This window comes from Cucumis sativus, chromosome 7, assembly GCF_000004075.3.
Source record: "Cucumis sativus cultivar 9930 chromosome 7, Cucumber_9930_V3, whole genome shotgun sequence".
Classification (NCBI taxonomy): domain Eukaryota; kingdom Viridiplantae; phylum Streptophyta; class Magnoliopsida; order Cucurbitales; family Cucurbitaceae; genus Cucumis; species Cucumis sativus.
In genome coordinates this window covers 173,592-191,845 of record NC_026661.2, presented here as the reverse complement: position 1 = coordinate 191,845, position 18,254 = coordinate 173,592, and the positions used below count along the sequence as shown (strand labels likewise).

Genomic DNA, 18,254 nt, shown 5'->3' with positions numbered 1-18,254 from the left:
TTCTATATATGAACGTTTCTAAAATAAAAATTGTAAATATACAAAGTCTATTAAGCAATAACGATAGAATAATCTATTAATGATAGATCAACATTTATAATATGGTCTATGATAATTCAATATTTATCAATGTTCCCCCTGTATCTCCTTTATTAATCATGTTTTCAAGTGTTTGATTAATATAAGTGTCGATTTTTTATTTTGGACTAAATGACCTATTAGATGGTGTAATACCCAGTAAAAAACATATATCTCAAAATAAATTTACAATAAGATAGAGCCTATGTTTTTTTATAAACATTATGAGAATTTTTGTTTTGATCCTCTATTAAATTTTCAAAAATATAAACTAAAAACCAATTATTTAAAAACTACTTTCCCTACACTAAAAAAATAATTTAGAAATTAATAATTTAAAAAGTCAACACAAACAAAATTAATCACGATAAATTACAATAAATTAAAATTTATTCTTTTATTCTTCCATTAAGATTTTATAAAAAACTAAAAATTTTAATTTGACTTTAAGTTCATAAAATATTAAATTTTATTTATTATTATAATGAATATATTTGATGAAATAGAATTTATATATGATTATGTTACATCAAAATGTATAAAAATATTACATTATTATAAAGTATGAGCAATCAAAGAAAGACCCAATGATAGTGAAAGACCACATTTGGTATTTCAAAAAGTCCAATCAAAGAGATTTTGTGGATCAATAAAGTTGGGTCGGGCCGGGCCTAGTCGAGTCGCTATTGTAGGCGGTGTGAAAGTGAACCCAAAGTTTAGGCTTCATTAGACCAACTTGATGCAAGTGGCTATGGTCCCATATGATTCTGTCTCAACTCAACTTTCCTTTTCCTTTCTTTATAATTCATTTCAATTGAATTATTTCACAAAATTTTCAATCTAGAATTAAGAGTTTAAAGTACTTTTAAACTTTTACATCATATAAGTTGATCTCATCCGTGTGTTTGATCTTAATCCTATTGTAAAAATATATAATAGAATTTTCGCTAAAACAATAGAAAGTGCATCTATAGATTTGTTTCGAATCAAACAAATATTTTAGACATTTGACTAATTATTTTCAAAACAAATCAACATGTCTTGTTTCGGTCTTTATCTATAACGTGCGGTCGATTATATAAATGATTGTTGATTAAATTTTAAAGTTGAGGTCCTTATCAAACTCTTACAAGTGGGTATGGTACATGATTAGGCTTGAAACCATAGTTTGAATAAAAAAGAAAGTTTGAAAGATAACCATTAATAATTTGAAAACAAACAATTAGAATTGAAAGTGTTTTGGGTATAAACTTGAAAATATTTTTTTATTATACAAAACTTTACCAATAATACTTACAAACTTGTATTTAGGAAGGTAAGCAATTGGAAAATGTTTTATGTTAACACCTACTTGGAAGTCAAGAAAATATTATTTGTTTGTTCTCAAACTTAATTAACTAAATAATATCCTAACACATGAACGTTATTATTAACATCATGATCTCTCAATCAATTTTATGCATATATCATTGTCAAAATATTGTTGACATTTTCAAATAAAGGCTTACTGTCCCATGCCTTTCATGGGACACTAATATTTATTTGTTTAGTAAATTTAATAGGTTTGGATAAGATTATTTTAACTATAAATGTAGGATAAAATTTATGGTACATTAAAAAATGAATTTTCTTTTTTTCATTTTCAGAAAGAAATGGGATCTTTCAGTTTTCATCTCAATTTGTTATTTAATATAATTAATATCATGTTCTGTTGTAAGGTGTTTTGAGAAATCTTTTGTTGGCAATTGTAATAAAGTTTTTGTTTCCTGGTTTGAGTCCTTGCCAAAAATAATGTTAGAAAATAAACCTAAAATTAATCGATAAATAATTCAAATTCTAATTATAGAGTATCATAATTTTAAAAAATCACTTACATTTAGAAATAGATGATTAACTTGAACATATCCCAAGCAAAGGATGTCCTCTACTAATAGAGATAGGTTCAAGGTCATAGCATCAAAAAGTTGAATGAGCTTAAAAAAAATGATATAAATACAATTATGTCTCTATACTTTAAACTTTAATTTGTTTCGTTGGTTTTAGATAAAGTTAAATTTAGTCTATATACTTTAAATATTTCTAAAGATATTTTAATTATAGTTCTTTTAGTACAAAAAAAATGGCCGAAGATTTGAATCATAGACCTAATAGTTGTTTGTATAATGCTAACTTTGACTCCAAATTAATATTACTAGTGAGAGGAATTGAAAGATTTTTGTCAGAAAATGACTCAAATTTAGTTGCACTAATTTTGAATTCTATTAAATATGAAAGCTAACTTTTTGTTCACGTCACAAAACATTGACCAATATTAAATTGCACATTTATGCATTCTCAAATTTTCATGTATTACACATGGATAAGCACGGGAGAAAAGTCTAGGACCATGAATGGATTCTAAAAGAAATTTTAGCATTGCTCTTTATCGGTCAGAGTTAAAGGTTGAATATGGAACTAAGTAGAAGAATATCGTGGTTAACGTTTGTTACTCTTATTCAAATTGAGCCGGATGTATACACATACAAAATATATAGAATTATATGATCAAGTTATATACTTTTCGAAAAGAAAAAAATAATATATATATATATATATATATATATATATATATATTTTGATATGGAAGTGAAAGCAAATAAGAGACTAATATTTTGGATTGAATCTCTCATGAAAGATTGAAGATGGATGGGGGATCTAGGGTGCTAGCTACCTACTACTTCACATTTCCATCTTTATATTCCCTGCTTCAATTGAACCTACAAAACAATTTCAACATACATTTAATTTGTAAGTCATTCATTTGTAAATCAAACATCCAACAACTAAGACTCCAATTTAAAACAATCATCAAACTCAATTTAGAGTACTTTGTTTTTGTAAGGGTCAAGAGTATAGCCCCTGTGGAATCAATGTACTCCACCACCCTATCAAGCTCGTCTGTTGTTGACATGAACATATTTCTTACGAACAAAAACAACCTCCAAGATAAGTCAAACATCTTTTATTATAGGTTGTGCACACTATTGCAAGTGGTGGACAACTATGGGGGAAAAATAGTGCAAAATTGGTGGAAAATTTGTAATGGCATTACGAAAAACATCCCTTTCATTCTTCTGCCATTTCAAGACTATCATAAATAGATAAAAGAAGAAGAAGAAAAAACCTTAAATGAAATTCGAGCGGTACTACTTAATTGTTGAATCAACTTTTTTCTTAATAGGTCATAAACTTATGATCATACATTTTGAAAAGAAAAAAAATTAATTGATAAAGGGGACCATATATAGGAATGTCTCGATCATCAATTTTAAATATCCACATTTTGCATTACTTGGAATTTCATTCTCTAAGTCTGAATAGAAAGAAAAAAGAAAAAATGAAAAAAAGAGGAAGAAGAAGAAGGATATAATTGACTACACAGTTCAATTTTATCTTTACCTGTATATGGGTGAGATGAAAAGGCGTTTGATGATCTTCCTTGATCGAAACCCACATTGTACATATTCTGCAAATCCACATCCCACCCTGAAGAGGGTTGAAATTGCTGCATTGATTTATTGATTGGTTTCATGTTATTAGGAACTCAAAACGATTGGAACTAAATAAAAAAATGGGTGGAAAATGATGAAGAACTTACCGTGAGGCAAGATGAATCGAGGAAATTTTCTGGGAAAGAAACAGGGGCGCTGATTGTTCTTCGAAGAGCGACATGGGAGGTATTGATTCCCATTTCTAACCCACAACACGAGTCCATTTGTTGATTATTTGGATTGAATTGCAAGTAGGAAGAAGGATCTGTCATTTCCGATGACATTCCGCCGACTGACGGGAAGTTTGCTGCGGTGCAAGATGGAGGGAAAACCTGTTTGTTTGTTTGTTTACCGGGAAAATTTTAGGTTCTAGTTGTTCTTCTTGATTTTAATCTGATTAATTCAGTTTTGGAAATTTGAAATTATTTTGTTTTGTTACCTCTTTGTTGAAGAGATCATCGACATTGAAGTCCAACCTTGGATTAACAGCAGCTAACTTCATGGACAAGAACTGTTTGTGAAAATGCCACAGAAGATTTTAAATTTCAGGGCCAAGTTTTTTTCAGTGTTTTCAAGGTTATAGATTGAGAAATTTTTGCTTTTAATTTTACCTCAACTTGTCTTTGAAGAGATTGAACATAGTTTATGATCTCATCTAGCATTCCAGCTTTTCCAGTGATTTTATTGCATCCTGGTACTAAATCTTGCAAGTACTTCATTCTCTCACTGATTTTTTCCCTTCTAGCCTACACAAAACCATAAATAACTTGATTAGTTAGAAAGAGAACCCCCAAATCGATCTCAAGAAACAAACAAATCAAAGAAAGAAGGAAATTGGGTGATCCTTTTAGCTTACTCTTTCAGCTAAGCTATGACTATCAGTGGCTTGGCCACGGCGAGCTCTGACATGAATGTAATCAGGCTTTTGAACTTCTGAAGCTTTAGAGTTTTCTTTTGAGGTATCAGCTGAAGTTTCTCTGTTGTTGTTTGTTGTGGTTGTGATGGTTGAGTTGTTTTTGGTGCCGTTTTGATCTGTGGTTTTGGATAATTCTCCTTCTGAACTTGTTTTGATCCTCTTCTCCTTGCTGTTGTTGTTCTCATCTTCTTCCACCGTCACCTGCAAATCCACCATTGATTTAGTTTAAACTTCTTGACACTTTTATCCATTTTTCTCATCTGGGTTTGAAGATTTAGAGTTGTTTTTTGTGTCTAGCAAAAGAAACGATGGAGAAAAGTTTTGAAACAGAGAGAGATCATATTATACAAACTTGCCTTGTTGTTATTGGTGTTGGCGGTGGTGGTAGTGTTGTGAGCTTTCTCAGCTTTCCTTTTCTTGAAGCTCTCTCTTCCAGCCATGGACCCCATCTTCTCCGCCACCGTCGGAGCCACCACCGGCAGGCAGCTGGAGGTTCGAGAGAGAGAAGAATTAAGCTCACAAGCAGTGGGATTCAACAACAAAGAAGGATCAAACTTCCCCATTTCGGACCACCCATCTTCCAACCCAGGGTCAGGCTTCACTGCTCCCATTACCATCTCAACATGAGATAATCCACCACCAACGCCGCCGCCGCCACTCATGTACCCTGGAAACCCCGTAAGATGATCCGCTGGAACTGAAACCGGCGGCGGAAATCCACCGCCGTAGTCAGCTCTACTGAAACAGCTTTGATTTAACGGCTGCTGGAAAAGCATATCTTGCTGCCATTTCAAACGAGCTCTCTGCCTCTCAAGAACACTGAGAGTATCAGAACAATTCCCGGTTGAGTTCAAACAGTGCAACATCTCCGGCAATGCTCTGTTCATCATTCTTAGAACAATTTTTTATAAAAAAAAACCAGAACTCCACTTCAGAAAAACAGAGAAATCCTCAAATTCCAAGGAAATCCCCCAACCAAGAACCAAAAAAAGGTCTCCTGCCTCCTGCTGAGATACACTTTAACCCTCAAAACCATGAAAGAAGAAGAAGAAGAAGAAGAAGAAGAAAGAGGAGAGAGGAAAGGGAAAGATTAAAGATTGAAGATTGTAGTGTGAAATCTCACAACAAACACACGAGGAGTCTGAGAGATTGATTATAGAGAAGGGAAGAGAGAGAGAAAAGGGTAGGGTATATATAAAGGGGAAAAAGTTGGCCGGAGAGAGAGAAGAAATGGCCGGAATTATTGGTTTAGAGAGAAAGAGAGAGGGGAATGGGGAGAGAGAGGTGTGGAATGAAGCCATAACCATAGGCCGTGGGGGGTGGGGCAGACTGACATGACTGCCACGTGAGCATGTCCGGAGTACGAAAGCAGAGATAAAACGGAGTCTCATAGTTACAGACCTCCAAACTCCAACGGGGTTCCGCTAAATTCTGAGATGAAATGAAATGCCAAAAATATATAAAGAAGAAAGGGAACAGATTTTTGTTATCCCTCCCCTGCCATTTTTGCCTATATTGTAACTTTGTTTTCTCTATTCTTTTTTTCATCTAATGTTTATACAATTTTTATTTGTTAAATAATAGGGATATAGTTGCAATTTTTTTTTTTATAAAAAAAAGACATTCTAAAACTTTACAGAATTAGTAGGGAGATTTTGAAATTTTCAAGTATACCAACACATATGTCTATATTTGTTTATATTTGTTTATATTTGTTTTTTTATTAATCAAGTTTTGATATAAATTATGTTTGATACATGCAAGTGGAAAATAGAAAATTTGATAAAATATCTATCATATATAGTAAAATTTCAAATCATATCAATAATAGACCAATATGCTTTTATTAGTAGCATCGATATGCAATGATAGAAGTTTATCAATTTCTATCATTATTTTTTATTTTTAAAAATGTCTATTTGATATATTAGTTAATTGATTTAATTTATATTTGATACTACCGATAGACTTGGTATATTTGGATTTTGATGAAATAGCCAAAATAAAGAGGAAAAAAAAAAAAATAAACAAACCAACTAATACACTATGATATTGCTTGAAATATGTTATCATTCTCTCATTAATTTGTGTCGGTTCTGTTATTTAATATGATTATATGTTGATATTATAGGTGTTCGGTGCCCTTGTGGTTAAGTAGTCAATTTGGAGTAATTAGGAACCAAGAAGAACATTTAGGCTTAAAAGGAGATCGAATGAGCAAAATGCCCCTAAAGGCACTGCATTGACGCCTCGCAAATTCCTAAAGGTTCAAAACGCTGAATTCTACAGAATGATAGAGTTGGTGTAAGGTATTGAAGTGTTGTGCCGCTGCGATCACATAACGTTGCTCTTCAACAAAAGTCCCAAGTGCCATAGCGCTCTATCGAGGCATCACAATGCTCCGTTGATTCCTACAAATATTTCTCTTTCGTGTCTAGGGTTTTTATCACCCATCCAGGGCTTCCAGCCCTCATTCCTCTCTTTTCTCTGTAACTTTAGAAGGATTTCACTAGTGATATGTACATTCTTGCTATGAGTTTTAATATGATTTATACGTGTATGAAGGGATCACATGATTTATTGTTTGTGATGTGTGACCTTTAATCATGAGTTAATTACAAAGGAAACAATAGGTTATAGTTAGGCTTGCACTTTTCGTCCATGGCCGTTTGTAGTGCTCCTTTCAACCTAGAGAGAAACTGGCCGGTAGTGAATGTTTGGTTAGAAGGTGGAAGTCAAACTGTAATGGCTCAAGTCCAAGATTCGAAATTCAAATCTCAACATTCACCTACATCTGTGCAATCTGATAACATCTTCTTACTTATTAAAAAATGACAAAAGAAGAGAAGAAAGAAAATGGAAATAAATGACAAATCTAAAATATTTTCAAAAAATAATTGGATTCATGGACTTTTTGATTTTGTTACACGTACCATGAATGTTTTCGTTTTCGTGTGTTGTGTTACGTATGAAACTTAATATTTAGATATATATATATGTGTGTGATAAGCATTCGTTAACTTAACAAAAATGAACACCCAAACCTAAATCAAGTCATCAAAATCAAATTAATTAAGTGAAAAGTAGTCCACGTCATAACGAAAGAAAAAAAGGAATATATATTGCTTTATGGATATATTATTAGATACCTTTCATTTTTTCCAAATCCAACAACAGCGATCTGATTCAACTTTCTAACTCCTAACTGAGAGTTTACGTACTTTAAGCTCAAGTTTTTCTTGTCTTTCAAAGTTTTAATTTTCCCTAGTTAGAACCCTATCACAAAATCCTAATAACCAACCTAAGTCGACTTTCACTTTAAATACATCATTATAACTTAATATGTGATATAGGTTGATCCTACCCTCAAACTCTATAGCTACATATCACATATACTCTTTTACACCTTCTGACTTCATAATCAAAATATGTGTAGCAGGCATAGTATCGATGTACAAGTTTTCTATATTTGTAGATCATACTTCTCTTTAAAAAATTGACTGTTAATGTCACGTGATGGTCAAATGTATTTTTTCTGTGTCCAAAATTTAGCATTGGCTGATTTTATTTTCTAAGAAAATGTTTGGATTCTTAATGAAATTCTAAACAAAAATATTTTTAAAAATTATGAACCCGTTTAATAATTACTTAGGTTTTTTTTTCTTTAGCACATTTTCTTAATGGTTTTTTCAAATTTCTTAAGCATGCATTCAAATTCTTAACAAGAAAACGGTAACAAAAATAAGTTCACCATTTGTTTTCTAATTTTTGGTTTTCTAAAAAGTTAAAGTCCATAAACTACATTACTTTTATTACTTTTATTCTGTTGGTTTTTATATGTTTTATTGATATTATTTTAGGAGTGAATTTCAAAATCAAATCAACATTTTGAAAACTAAACAAAATCAGTAGTTTTCAAAATTTTATTTTTAATTTGTATTTTGAAAATTGACTAGGAATTCATATTATATATTATCCATAAGTGAAAAATTAAAACAACACAATTTTTAAAAGTAGAAAACAAAAAAAATATATATATATATAGTAACTAAATAGTGTCACAATTTTCAAAGCTTTTGAATTTTGAAAACACTCCTATATCAAACATCAAAACCAAAAAAAAAAAAAAAAAAAAAATCATAAACTTAATTTTAAACCACCAAAAACGAAGAATTAGAGTTCACACCTAATTTTTATATTTTGTTAGTTAATTTCTAAACTTAAGAAATTAATTTTCAAAAATTTGTCTAAAATAATATATTTTATTATCGAGTAACACAATCATATTTTCAACATTAGTTAAAGAAAACTCAAGTTTTAGATCATACATCCTAACAAGTCTTTCTACATGTTCCTGGCATAGTTTATATAGATTTCATTCTCACTCAATTCTCATAATAACACTCACCTCATCCAACTCTAAAATTTTAAAAAAAAAAATCTAAAATTTAAAAAAAATGAATGAATGAGTAGAGTAAATACAACAACATACAATATAACATTAAAGATGAGAAATAGATCATCGACCCATCTCGGCCCTGCACCAACCCTACATGTTACAAACAAGCAGATGTCAAATTGTTGTCATGAATGTGATTGACATTACTATGAGAAATTATTTATGATCAAACAATCCGTTTGCAAATTTCCCGTCCAATCTTCACTTCATACGGTCAATAAATCAAAAAATTCAAAAAAAATGAACACCCTAACATTTAAATCACGTGTTCAAATCTCATCTTTGTGCGTGTGCGTCACGCTCGATTTGTATTGGATGAGGGAGAACACGAGGCATATGAACGCGTGAGACAATTACGGAGTTTTGGGGATATTATGCCGTGTATTACGGAATCTGACGTGGAAGCGTTCTAAAATTGGAAAATATGGGGTACCCAAAATAACCCCTTTTTGTCTCTATCTTGTTCTTTTTGCTCTTTTTGTTTCTTAATTAAACCATTCTTTAATTAAACTTTGCAATAATTAATCCCCCATTTCATTAAATTATTCTTAAATACTTACCACTCATCTCCAATGATTGTTAAGAAGGATGGATATCATTACAAATAAAATAATATATATAGTTTTGTTAATTTGCTTCACCATAAAGAATGGTTTTGTTTCCTAACTTAAAATGTTATGAAAATATATATAAACCTTATTTTAAGAGATAAAAGATGCCTATAGGAAGAAAAATAAATGTGACAATGAAATTTGTCATAGAAAAGTTCATTATCCTCTCTTCTACTTTTCTGCCACTTTAACCATACCTCAACTGGTTTAGGTCGGATTTTGGATTATATTCCCCACCAAAACTAGTTTCCTACTTTCCCAATCACTTCCTTTTGAAGCCTAAAGCAGAAACGAAAACTGAAATTAGGTAAACAAGAATTGTCATATATATTGGCAATTGGCAAACCCTAATCATTTTTCTTTTAGTTGCAAAGTTAATTTCGTAGCAGAAGATTTAATAATTTGAAGGATCATCAAGCAAAGGTTAAGGTAAAGTGGAAGAGGCAAAAGAAGATATACTTGAATTTAGGTGGGTGCATGTCCAGAGAGGATGAAGGCTACTTCCATTATCACCTAAAATTGGCCCCTTCGTCCCTTCAATAACAACCCCACACAAACCCTAATGTAAATCTTTCTCTTCAATATATATTAATATAATATATACACACACATATATATTTCATTTTTCTCACTATTTTGTGCAACTTCCACACATGAGCTTCTATTGCAAGTAGAGACATATGGGACCAAGCCTTTCTCTATAATGATTCCTTCAATCACTATCTATGTGGTCATTATCAACAGAAAACTACCCTCTTGGCCCCTCCTCTCTCCTACCATCTTTCGCTTCATTTATCTTTCTCTTCCTAACAAATTTAGACTTTCTTTTTTAATTATAACTTTGATTTTAGTTTTTTTGTTTAAAAGTAGAGTAATTGTAACGAGTAACACTTTTAAATCTAATAATTAAATAGATAACATTTCTAGTGAAGTACAAACATAACAAAAATCTATATTAGTGATAAACTCTCTCGTTAATTAGTGTGGTAGGCTATATCCATACTCGATAGGTAGATTTCGAGAGCTTTGGATCTAAAGATTTTCAATATATAATTTTTTTTTTTTTTTTTTGTATTAGGTTGTGTGTGTATATATATATAAAGCTTTTTTTGTTTCTGACTTAAAAATGGATTGGTTTCTTAGAACGTTTTCTTTGGAAAGATAGATAGTAAAGAAAATGATAATGGTGTTAGGAAATATGGGTTAACAGTTTTAATTTTTGAAAAATAGAAAACCAATAGAAAAAGCCTAATTAGGTTTTTATTTATTTTATTTTCCATGAAAGTTTTTAATTAGGTTAATTTTCATAAATATAACAAAATACTAAAATATTTACCGTCCGAATAACAAAATCAAAGAGTTTATGAAGTTAACCGTTTTTCAAAAAATATTTCAAGTTTGTTCTTCCATCTTCGTTCTTTTTTGTTTCCATCATTTTTCTCTTTCTTTTGCGATTTTTTTTTCAAACGGTTATTAGAAAAACATATTTTTTCCATGTCGTTTTATCACATCAACACTTATAACTTTTTATATTAGATTTAATGATTTTTTTTTTTGTTGGAAAGAAATCTTTTAAACCTATTATTCGAAACTCAAAAGAAAAATGACTAATTTGAAAAACTTAGGACTAAATGCACCTAATCATCAAAACTCAAAACTAAGTAACCAAATGATTATTTTTCTTTATTTATAAATATAACAAAATATTATTGTCTATTAAAAATAGATTGCAATGAATTACTATTTACATTGGTATATCAGGATTTATGATAGATGTTTTACTATATTTGAAAATAATATTTTTATTTATAATTTGAGATAAATCATGAAAGAAAAAACGTCCTACAATTATTAGTATGTGGGGATTGGGGTCATTTGGTTATGTTACTAATAGTGGGCAATAAGAAGACATTTGGGACAACTTTACAAGTTGCCCAATTCAATTAATAACCCCAAGTTGCATTAAAAGAGACATTCAGCTGATCGGAAGGACTAGTACACACTCATTTATGTTTGAACCAAAAACATTCTCGAAAAAGTTTACTGCCATATACATGTTGATGTTATATTGCAAGTTGTTAACATTTGGTAACCCCTCATTATTTATTTATTATCTTTAAGGATTTGACTTGGTCTTCTCATAAAAAATAAATATTGGTCCACTATGCATTTATGTATCATTTGTGCTTTCAAGGGTCTAGGGACTAGGGTTCTTTTGACCTACAAATTCTATTCAAAGAATATCAATAACTATATCTCTCTCACTTGTATGTCATTCTTGTATTACTACATATTTCCATCATACTGAACTTCTTTAACCATAGTTTTCATGTATATAAAGTCCAGCACTTTTGTTCTTTTTCTTCTCTCTCAAATGATTTACCATTTCCACTTCATTAAATTTTACAACATATTTAGACTCTCTAACACATACTCAATCCTTTTTCAACAAAGAAAAAGAAAAGTTTATATTCAAGAGGCTTTTAAGTACTAGGAAATTAAGAAACCTTAGCTTTGACTTTTGCTTTCAAAGTCATTTTCGTTAAATACATTTTAAACTTGCTAGTTACGTATATGTATAGTCTTGTTTCTACTGCATATCTACACGGTGTTTTTCTAATTTCTTTGACAGGGTATTTTTTAAAAAAGATTTTGTGAGAGATGTAAGTGATAGAAGATCTCATCTAGATTGACACATCCTAATTAGCACCATCATCTTAAATATATAATATAAAAGGAATGCATTCATTCAAAAAAGTAAATACGAAGTAATGTTGTGTACACGATATAACGAGTTAGAGGGAAGCTCAATATATTAACTACCAGAAGCCAAGGCCAGCGAAAAGTCTTCTAGTAATTAAAACATGATATACCTATCTTCCTATGAGCCTTTCTCCAACTCTTCTATGTACCAATCTTTTTGTGGTAATGAAACTGCTTCAGCTGTTAGATATATATATATGTTGAGAGTGTTAAGAGTACGTTAACTTAGTTGAAATATTTTGGTGCACCTTCTAATTCATTGACGATAAAGTATATCTTTCTCTAGAAAAGTAGTGTAAGTTAAATTTCTATTTGTATTCTCTGGTTTGAGAATGACAAAAATAGTATAAGTGATGCAAACAAATTATAAGAGAGAGCTCTTGCAATTAAAATTTGTGTGTTCATAGAATATTTTTACGAAGTGGTTTTTTCTCTCTAATAGACCATTGTTTTTCTTCAAGTATGAATGACAAACGGATTTCGTCGCCCAATTTTATGTCAAGTAAATTGTCAAATTTACACACCAAGAACCAATCCTAGTGATAAGCATGGGTCAAACATAAGGAGCACGTTAATTTGATCTCAAACAAACTAATTTTCTAATCGAGATAATCGAAGAGGAATTTGAATTTGTTTTGAATTCCAAAAAGATTAAACTGCATATGAAACAAAAGAGAGTTGTAAAATTCAATGAATAAAAGATCCTAGCTTGAGTCTAAACAAAACTCTCTATTTCGATTCACCGAATCATTGATAAAGCAATTCTACTTGGCGAGGAAAATTTTTTCAATAACTTGTTGATCCCTATCCCCAGATTTAAAAATTTATCGTTTTTGAATTTCTTGGCTTCGTGTGAGATTGAAATATACCTAACCTAATCTTAACAATGAGTGAATCAATGAGTGAAAGTATGAGAAATGGAGTTTAATCCCGTTTATAGCATATGGCAGACCAATCACTTCCCGAAGGGTACTAGCCTTCGTATTATTTAAATAAAAAAAGAATATTTTTTTTGAATATTTATTATTTTTGTTTGTTCGATCATGACAATTTCATCACTAGTTCTTAATGTTAAATCGCAACGAATTTGATTAGAAATAATTAATGCTAATAAATTTTTTCTAAGCAACTAATTGATACTAAATTGAACCAATGACCATACAAAATTCAAATTAACACTAATCGCATTAAGATCTAGAAGCAAGTTGCGTGAACAATTACCTTTCGAGCGCACCTAGCTAATTATTCTATTAATTTGATCCTAAGTTGGTTTGATCAGTACTATTCTAATTACAAACTAAAATTGTAAGCTAAGTTAAAATTGTAAGCTAACTCAACTTGTTGCTTCTAGAAAAAATATACAACCTAGTACTTGTTATGATATTGTATATGAATTCAAGCGTTAAACATACTTCCACAATTGTCCAATATTATGATTTACTAAAGACTAAAATCAAATCAAATCATCAAATTCAGGTTCAAAAGCTCACAAACAATGAAACAAAGTAGGGATCTAATCATCCAAGCTATAAAAGTGTACCCTAGCTTGGATACATCATCAAAAGCATAAAAATTAATAAGTAAAAGTCTTCAATATAGAACAAGAGAGTGCTGAAAGTTTATGTAAAGAATGTCTTAAAATATGTGTCAAAACATATTTCCCGAGGGCTGGTGGCTAAGGATCTAATACAAAAATATGAGGTGGCACCACGGTGTCATATAGGCCAGCATGGTCGTAGTGTCATGTCTAAAATATTTGTAGTGCCGTAGTGCTATGTCAAATGCTCAAAATCCATGCTCTCCATCTTACAACAACGTAACGTCGTGCCTTCATGTCTGTGATGATTCTCGCCCTATTAGCGCTTTAAACATCCAATCATGCTTGTTTACTTTCGAAATAAACATTAAAGTCAAGGAAGACGTAAACTAAAGTCGATATCTACCAAATCATGGAATAAAGGTGTAAAACACACCAAAACAATCTTGATTTAAGCATAATAAGATAGATAGCATATATTTTCATGGCTATGAATGAATTTTTTCACATAAATTGTCTTGTTTCCAATTTGGTTTGGAATTATTTTAATTTTACAATTATTATATAGGAGGACCAAGTTAGCATAGGAAAATATGTGACCAATTATATATATAGGATGTAAGTATAACAATACTTGAGAGGAAGACTTAATTAGAATGAAATGCAAGCATTAATAAAAGAAAAGAAAAAAAAGAAGAAACAAGTGGATGAAATTAAAGGAGGGATGGTTAGTGAGTGAAAGGGAAAATAGGGCAACAAATTAAAGAAACAATATTTTGAATAAGACCCAACCAACAAATATTTTGTTGCTCTTATGCCCTATGGCCCTCTGTGGTCCATTATGGCCTTTTCCATTGGATAGCAATTAAGTTAGCTACCTAGCTCTCTCCTTTTTTTCTTTTTTTCTTTTTCTTATGGCTAAAAAGTTGAAGAAAAATAAAAATGCATACTTGTATTATTCAAAGAATAAATTAGATATATATATATTTATATATAACTCTGAGATGAGAAGGAAAATTGATATTTTTATAACTATATGCCTCGATTGAAACGTGGATACATCTTTTACCCGTACATTAATAAAATGTCATATTTTCGAAAAAAGAAAAAGAAAAACAATTCAATTATTAATTTAACTAATTTTTTAATTATAAAAAATATTCACCACTATATATTGATTTAAAATATAAATTTTAATGTTGCTATTTGACCTCAATACTTTAATCCTTTTCTATTAACTTAGTAATTATCATAAAAACAATGGTTACCACCACACATTCAAATAACTACTTTGCGTACATTTGAGGAGTTGGTAAGTGTATGGTCAAAAGTGAGAAGCTGGCTCCTTTTAACTATTAGAGAATGCATCATGGAAATGTTAAATGACCTTTTCAAACATGCATATCTCATCCAACAACTCAAACAATGTTGAGGACAGAGAGAAAGTTCTATAAATATATATATATATATATATTATTGAGTTCAACAAAAAGAAAGAGATTTGGTGGGTCAAAAGAATGTAGTTGCATGCATGGTCCTTGCATCCATAAACTCACAGGAAATGCTAAGTTGGTTGATATGGCTTTAGCTAGTGTAAAATATAATATAATAAACAAACCTTTTTTTTTTTCTTATCTTATCTTACAATGGATAAGGGTAGAATAGAAAAATAATAATATAAAAAAGGGTTAGGGTTAGGGTTAGGAGGGCTGCATTGAAAGAAAAGAGGAGCATCAGAGATCCTATGTATAAAGTATCTTAGTTCTTTAGTTTAGAGGAGAGATGGGTTTTTTCCTTCATATTCCACTTGCTACAATTATTTGTAATGATAATACAAAATGGGCATCCCTAATTTCTTCACACTTCCATAGATTTTATTTGCTTTTGTTTTTTCTTGTCTTGATGGGTAAATATAAATAAGAGTGAGAGAGAGAAAAGAATATATGGCCTACCACATTTTAAGTAGGGAATCCAATCTATTATGTAATATTATTATTTAAATATATATTACACTTCCATTATTACACTTCCATTATATATATGCCCACCAATAATGTTCCTTTTCTTTCTTTGGAGATTTAATAATAAATTTCCTAAATATAGATAACAACTAGGTTTAGGAATTATGTTGATCAAGGATATAGAAATTAAACTAGGGTCCATTTGGAATTGGGAAGCTTTTATATATACTAATTGCTGGTAACTGTATTTTTTAAAAAACTGACTATTATATGAAGCAAACTAGTATTTTAAGTCGTTAATAGTATTTGATATATTCAAATCAACTTTGGTGTGACTTAACTATAAGGATTGAATAGATATTATTTAATTACTTGTATAAGATTTTATATATTAAATATATATATATATATATATATATATATATATATATATATATATACTCATAGATACACAAATTAAACTACATTGTGATAAATTAGTATAGATATCTACTATAGACAACGTATTGATAGCAAGTAGACAAAAATATTAGTAACAAGTTTTAATTTACTTCAAATAATAATAGATTATTTCAAAATCAATGAAGAATTTGTATGATAAGATATTAATGGCAAGTTAAAAAAATCAATTAAAAATTGTATTAGGAGATTGCTTAGCAAATAAAAAATATTAACAAAAAATATCCAAATTATAGTAGATTTCTAAATCAGTAAAGATCTCATATGAAAAGATATGAATGAAAAATAAATTAACAAAAAATAAACCAACAAAATTAATTGTAGTGGGAGATTGCTAAAGAAAGTGACAAAGAAACAAACAAAATGCTTCAAACCCACGAGTGAGAGATGAATGAACTATTGTAGTACCTCCCTACCACACAATTTTTTTTTTCAAAGTGTTTTGAACAAATAATTTAATTCAATTTATTTGAGATAATTCTACATAAATAATACTACAAATGTATTTAACATACAATTAAAAGTTATACCGTTACAAAAAGAAATCACCTAATAACAATTTGGATGAAAAAAATGAGAGAGGAAAAAGGAAATGACAATCGAAGAAAAAGAAGATTGAACAAAAGAAAGTAAATAATAAATAATAAATAATCAAACAGAATTGATTGTTTAGAGTAATTTCTTTTTCGTTTAAAAATTTAACGTTTTAAAAGGTGCTTGATTATTTGAGAATCTAAAATGAAAAAGCTATAGTAGGTGCTTTTAAAAATTCAAATTAGATTGAAACAATGAATGTATAAAGATCTGTAAGAAATCTTTATAAAACCGTTAATATTACTACTACGAAAAATAGGAGGGTCTTCCGGCGACTAAAAGTGTCAGCATATATACCCAAATGCGTTGAGAAAGGATTTCTCGACGATACGGTGTCGTTGAGAAGCAAGTTGGGAGTACTATGTTGGGAAGGAATTCCCGACGCACATATGAAAATGGGTCGAGAATTTCTTACTCCTGACGTTGCGATTCTCAGATGGAGCACGTCGAAAAAAGGTAACTCCCAACGTGCTCATTTCATAGTTGAAAGTAAGGAATGTCCGAGACCGATACTGTGCCTAAACATCGGGGAAGGTTACTAATTCCTGACGCCGTTATGCGTCGGAAGATAATTTTTATTATACATTTTTTTCAATTATTATGTTCAATTTTCTTTTATCTTGTGGTACTTTTTTTGAGTTCTGATTCAATTTAAATTTAATAAAGTTTTCAAACATAACAAATACAAAATTAATAGATGCATCCAAATACCAAATTGTCATTTATAAAATTAGAATATATTTCCAACTATTTGAACAAGTACATATTGTTTGAAACAATTACATAAAAAAGAAAAAAACACATAATCTCTCATCGCAATGACATGAAAGTAAAGTACATTATTTAAAGCTCGATGAAACCAAAAGCATGGATATGCCAAAACCAAACAAACAATAATCAACACTACTATAAAATTGGCTTTACTTGACGCTTAAAAGCTGTCAAGTATCTGTTTACTTGACACTTTTCAATGTGTCAAGTAATCCAGTGTCAAGAATAAGGAATATTTACTTGACAGCTTTTAAGCGTCAAGTAAAGCCAATTTACTTGACGTGTAAAAAACGTCGAGTATATGAGATTACTTGATGCTTTTTACACGTCAAGTAATTCAGTGTAAAAAATAAGAGGGTTTTCATTTGACAGTTTTTACACGTCAAGTAAAATTATACTTGACAGTTTATAAACGTCAAGTATATAAGATTTGCTGACATTTTCTGCATGTAAAGAATTTGTTTACTCTTGACATGTTTTGCATGTCAATTTTTTTAATAAAAAATTATTTATTTTAAAATATCTCCATAATTTATCTTGCACCTATTTTGAAGTTCAACAAAGCCGAATGTATA

The 18,254-nt window shown here is 30.0% G+C and overlaps 1 protein-coding gene across 1 annotated transcript; it reads right to left on the bottom strand.

Annotated features, from left to right (window-relative positions):
- Positions 1-2,537: 2,537 nt before the first annotated feature.
- Positions 2,538-5,898, bottom strand: LOC101216907 (transcription factor bHLH63). Its single transcript, XM_011660243.2, has 7 exons — positions 4,881-5,898; positions 4,465-4,725; positions 4,220-4,354; positions 4,048-4,119; positions 3,716-3,940; positions 3,517-3,622; positions 2,538-2,834 (listed from the first exon to the last, which is right to left on the bottom strand). The coding sequence occupies exons 1-7, from the start codon at positions 5,412-5,414 to the stop codon at positions 2,797-2,799; spliced, it is 1,371 nt and encodes a 456-aa protein (XP_011658545.1). The 5' UTR covers positions 5,415-5,898; the 3' UTR covers positions 2,538-2,796.
- Between the last annotated feature and the right edge of the window lie 12,356 nt (positions 5,899-18,254).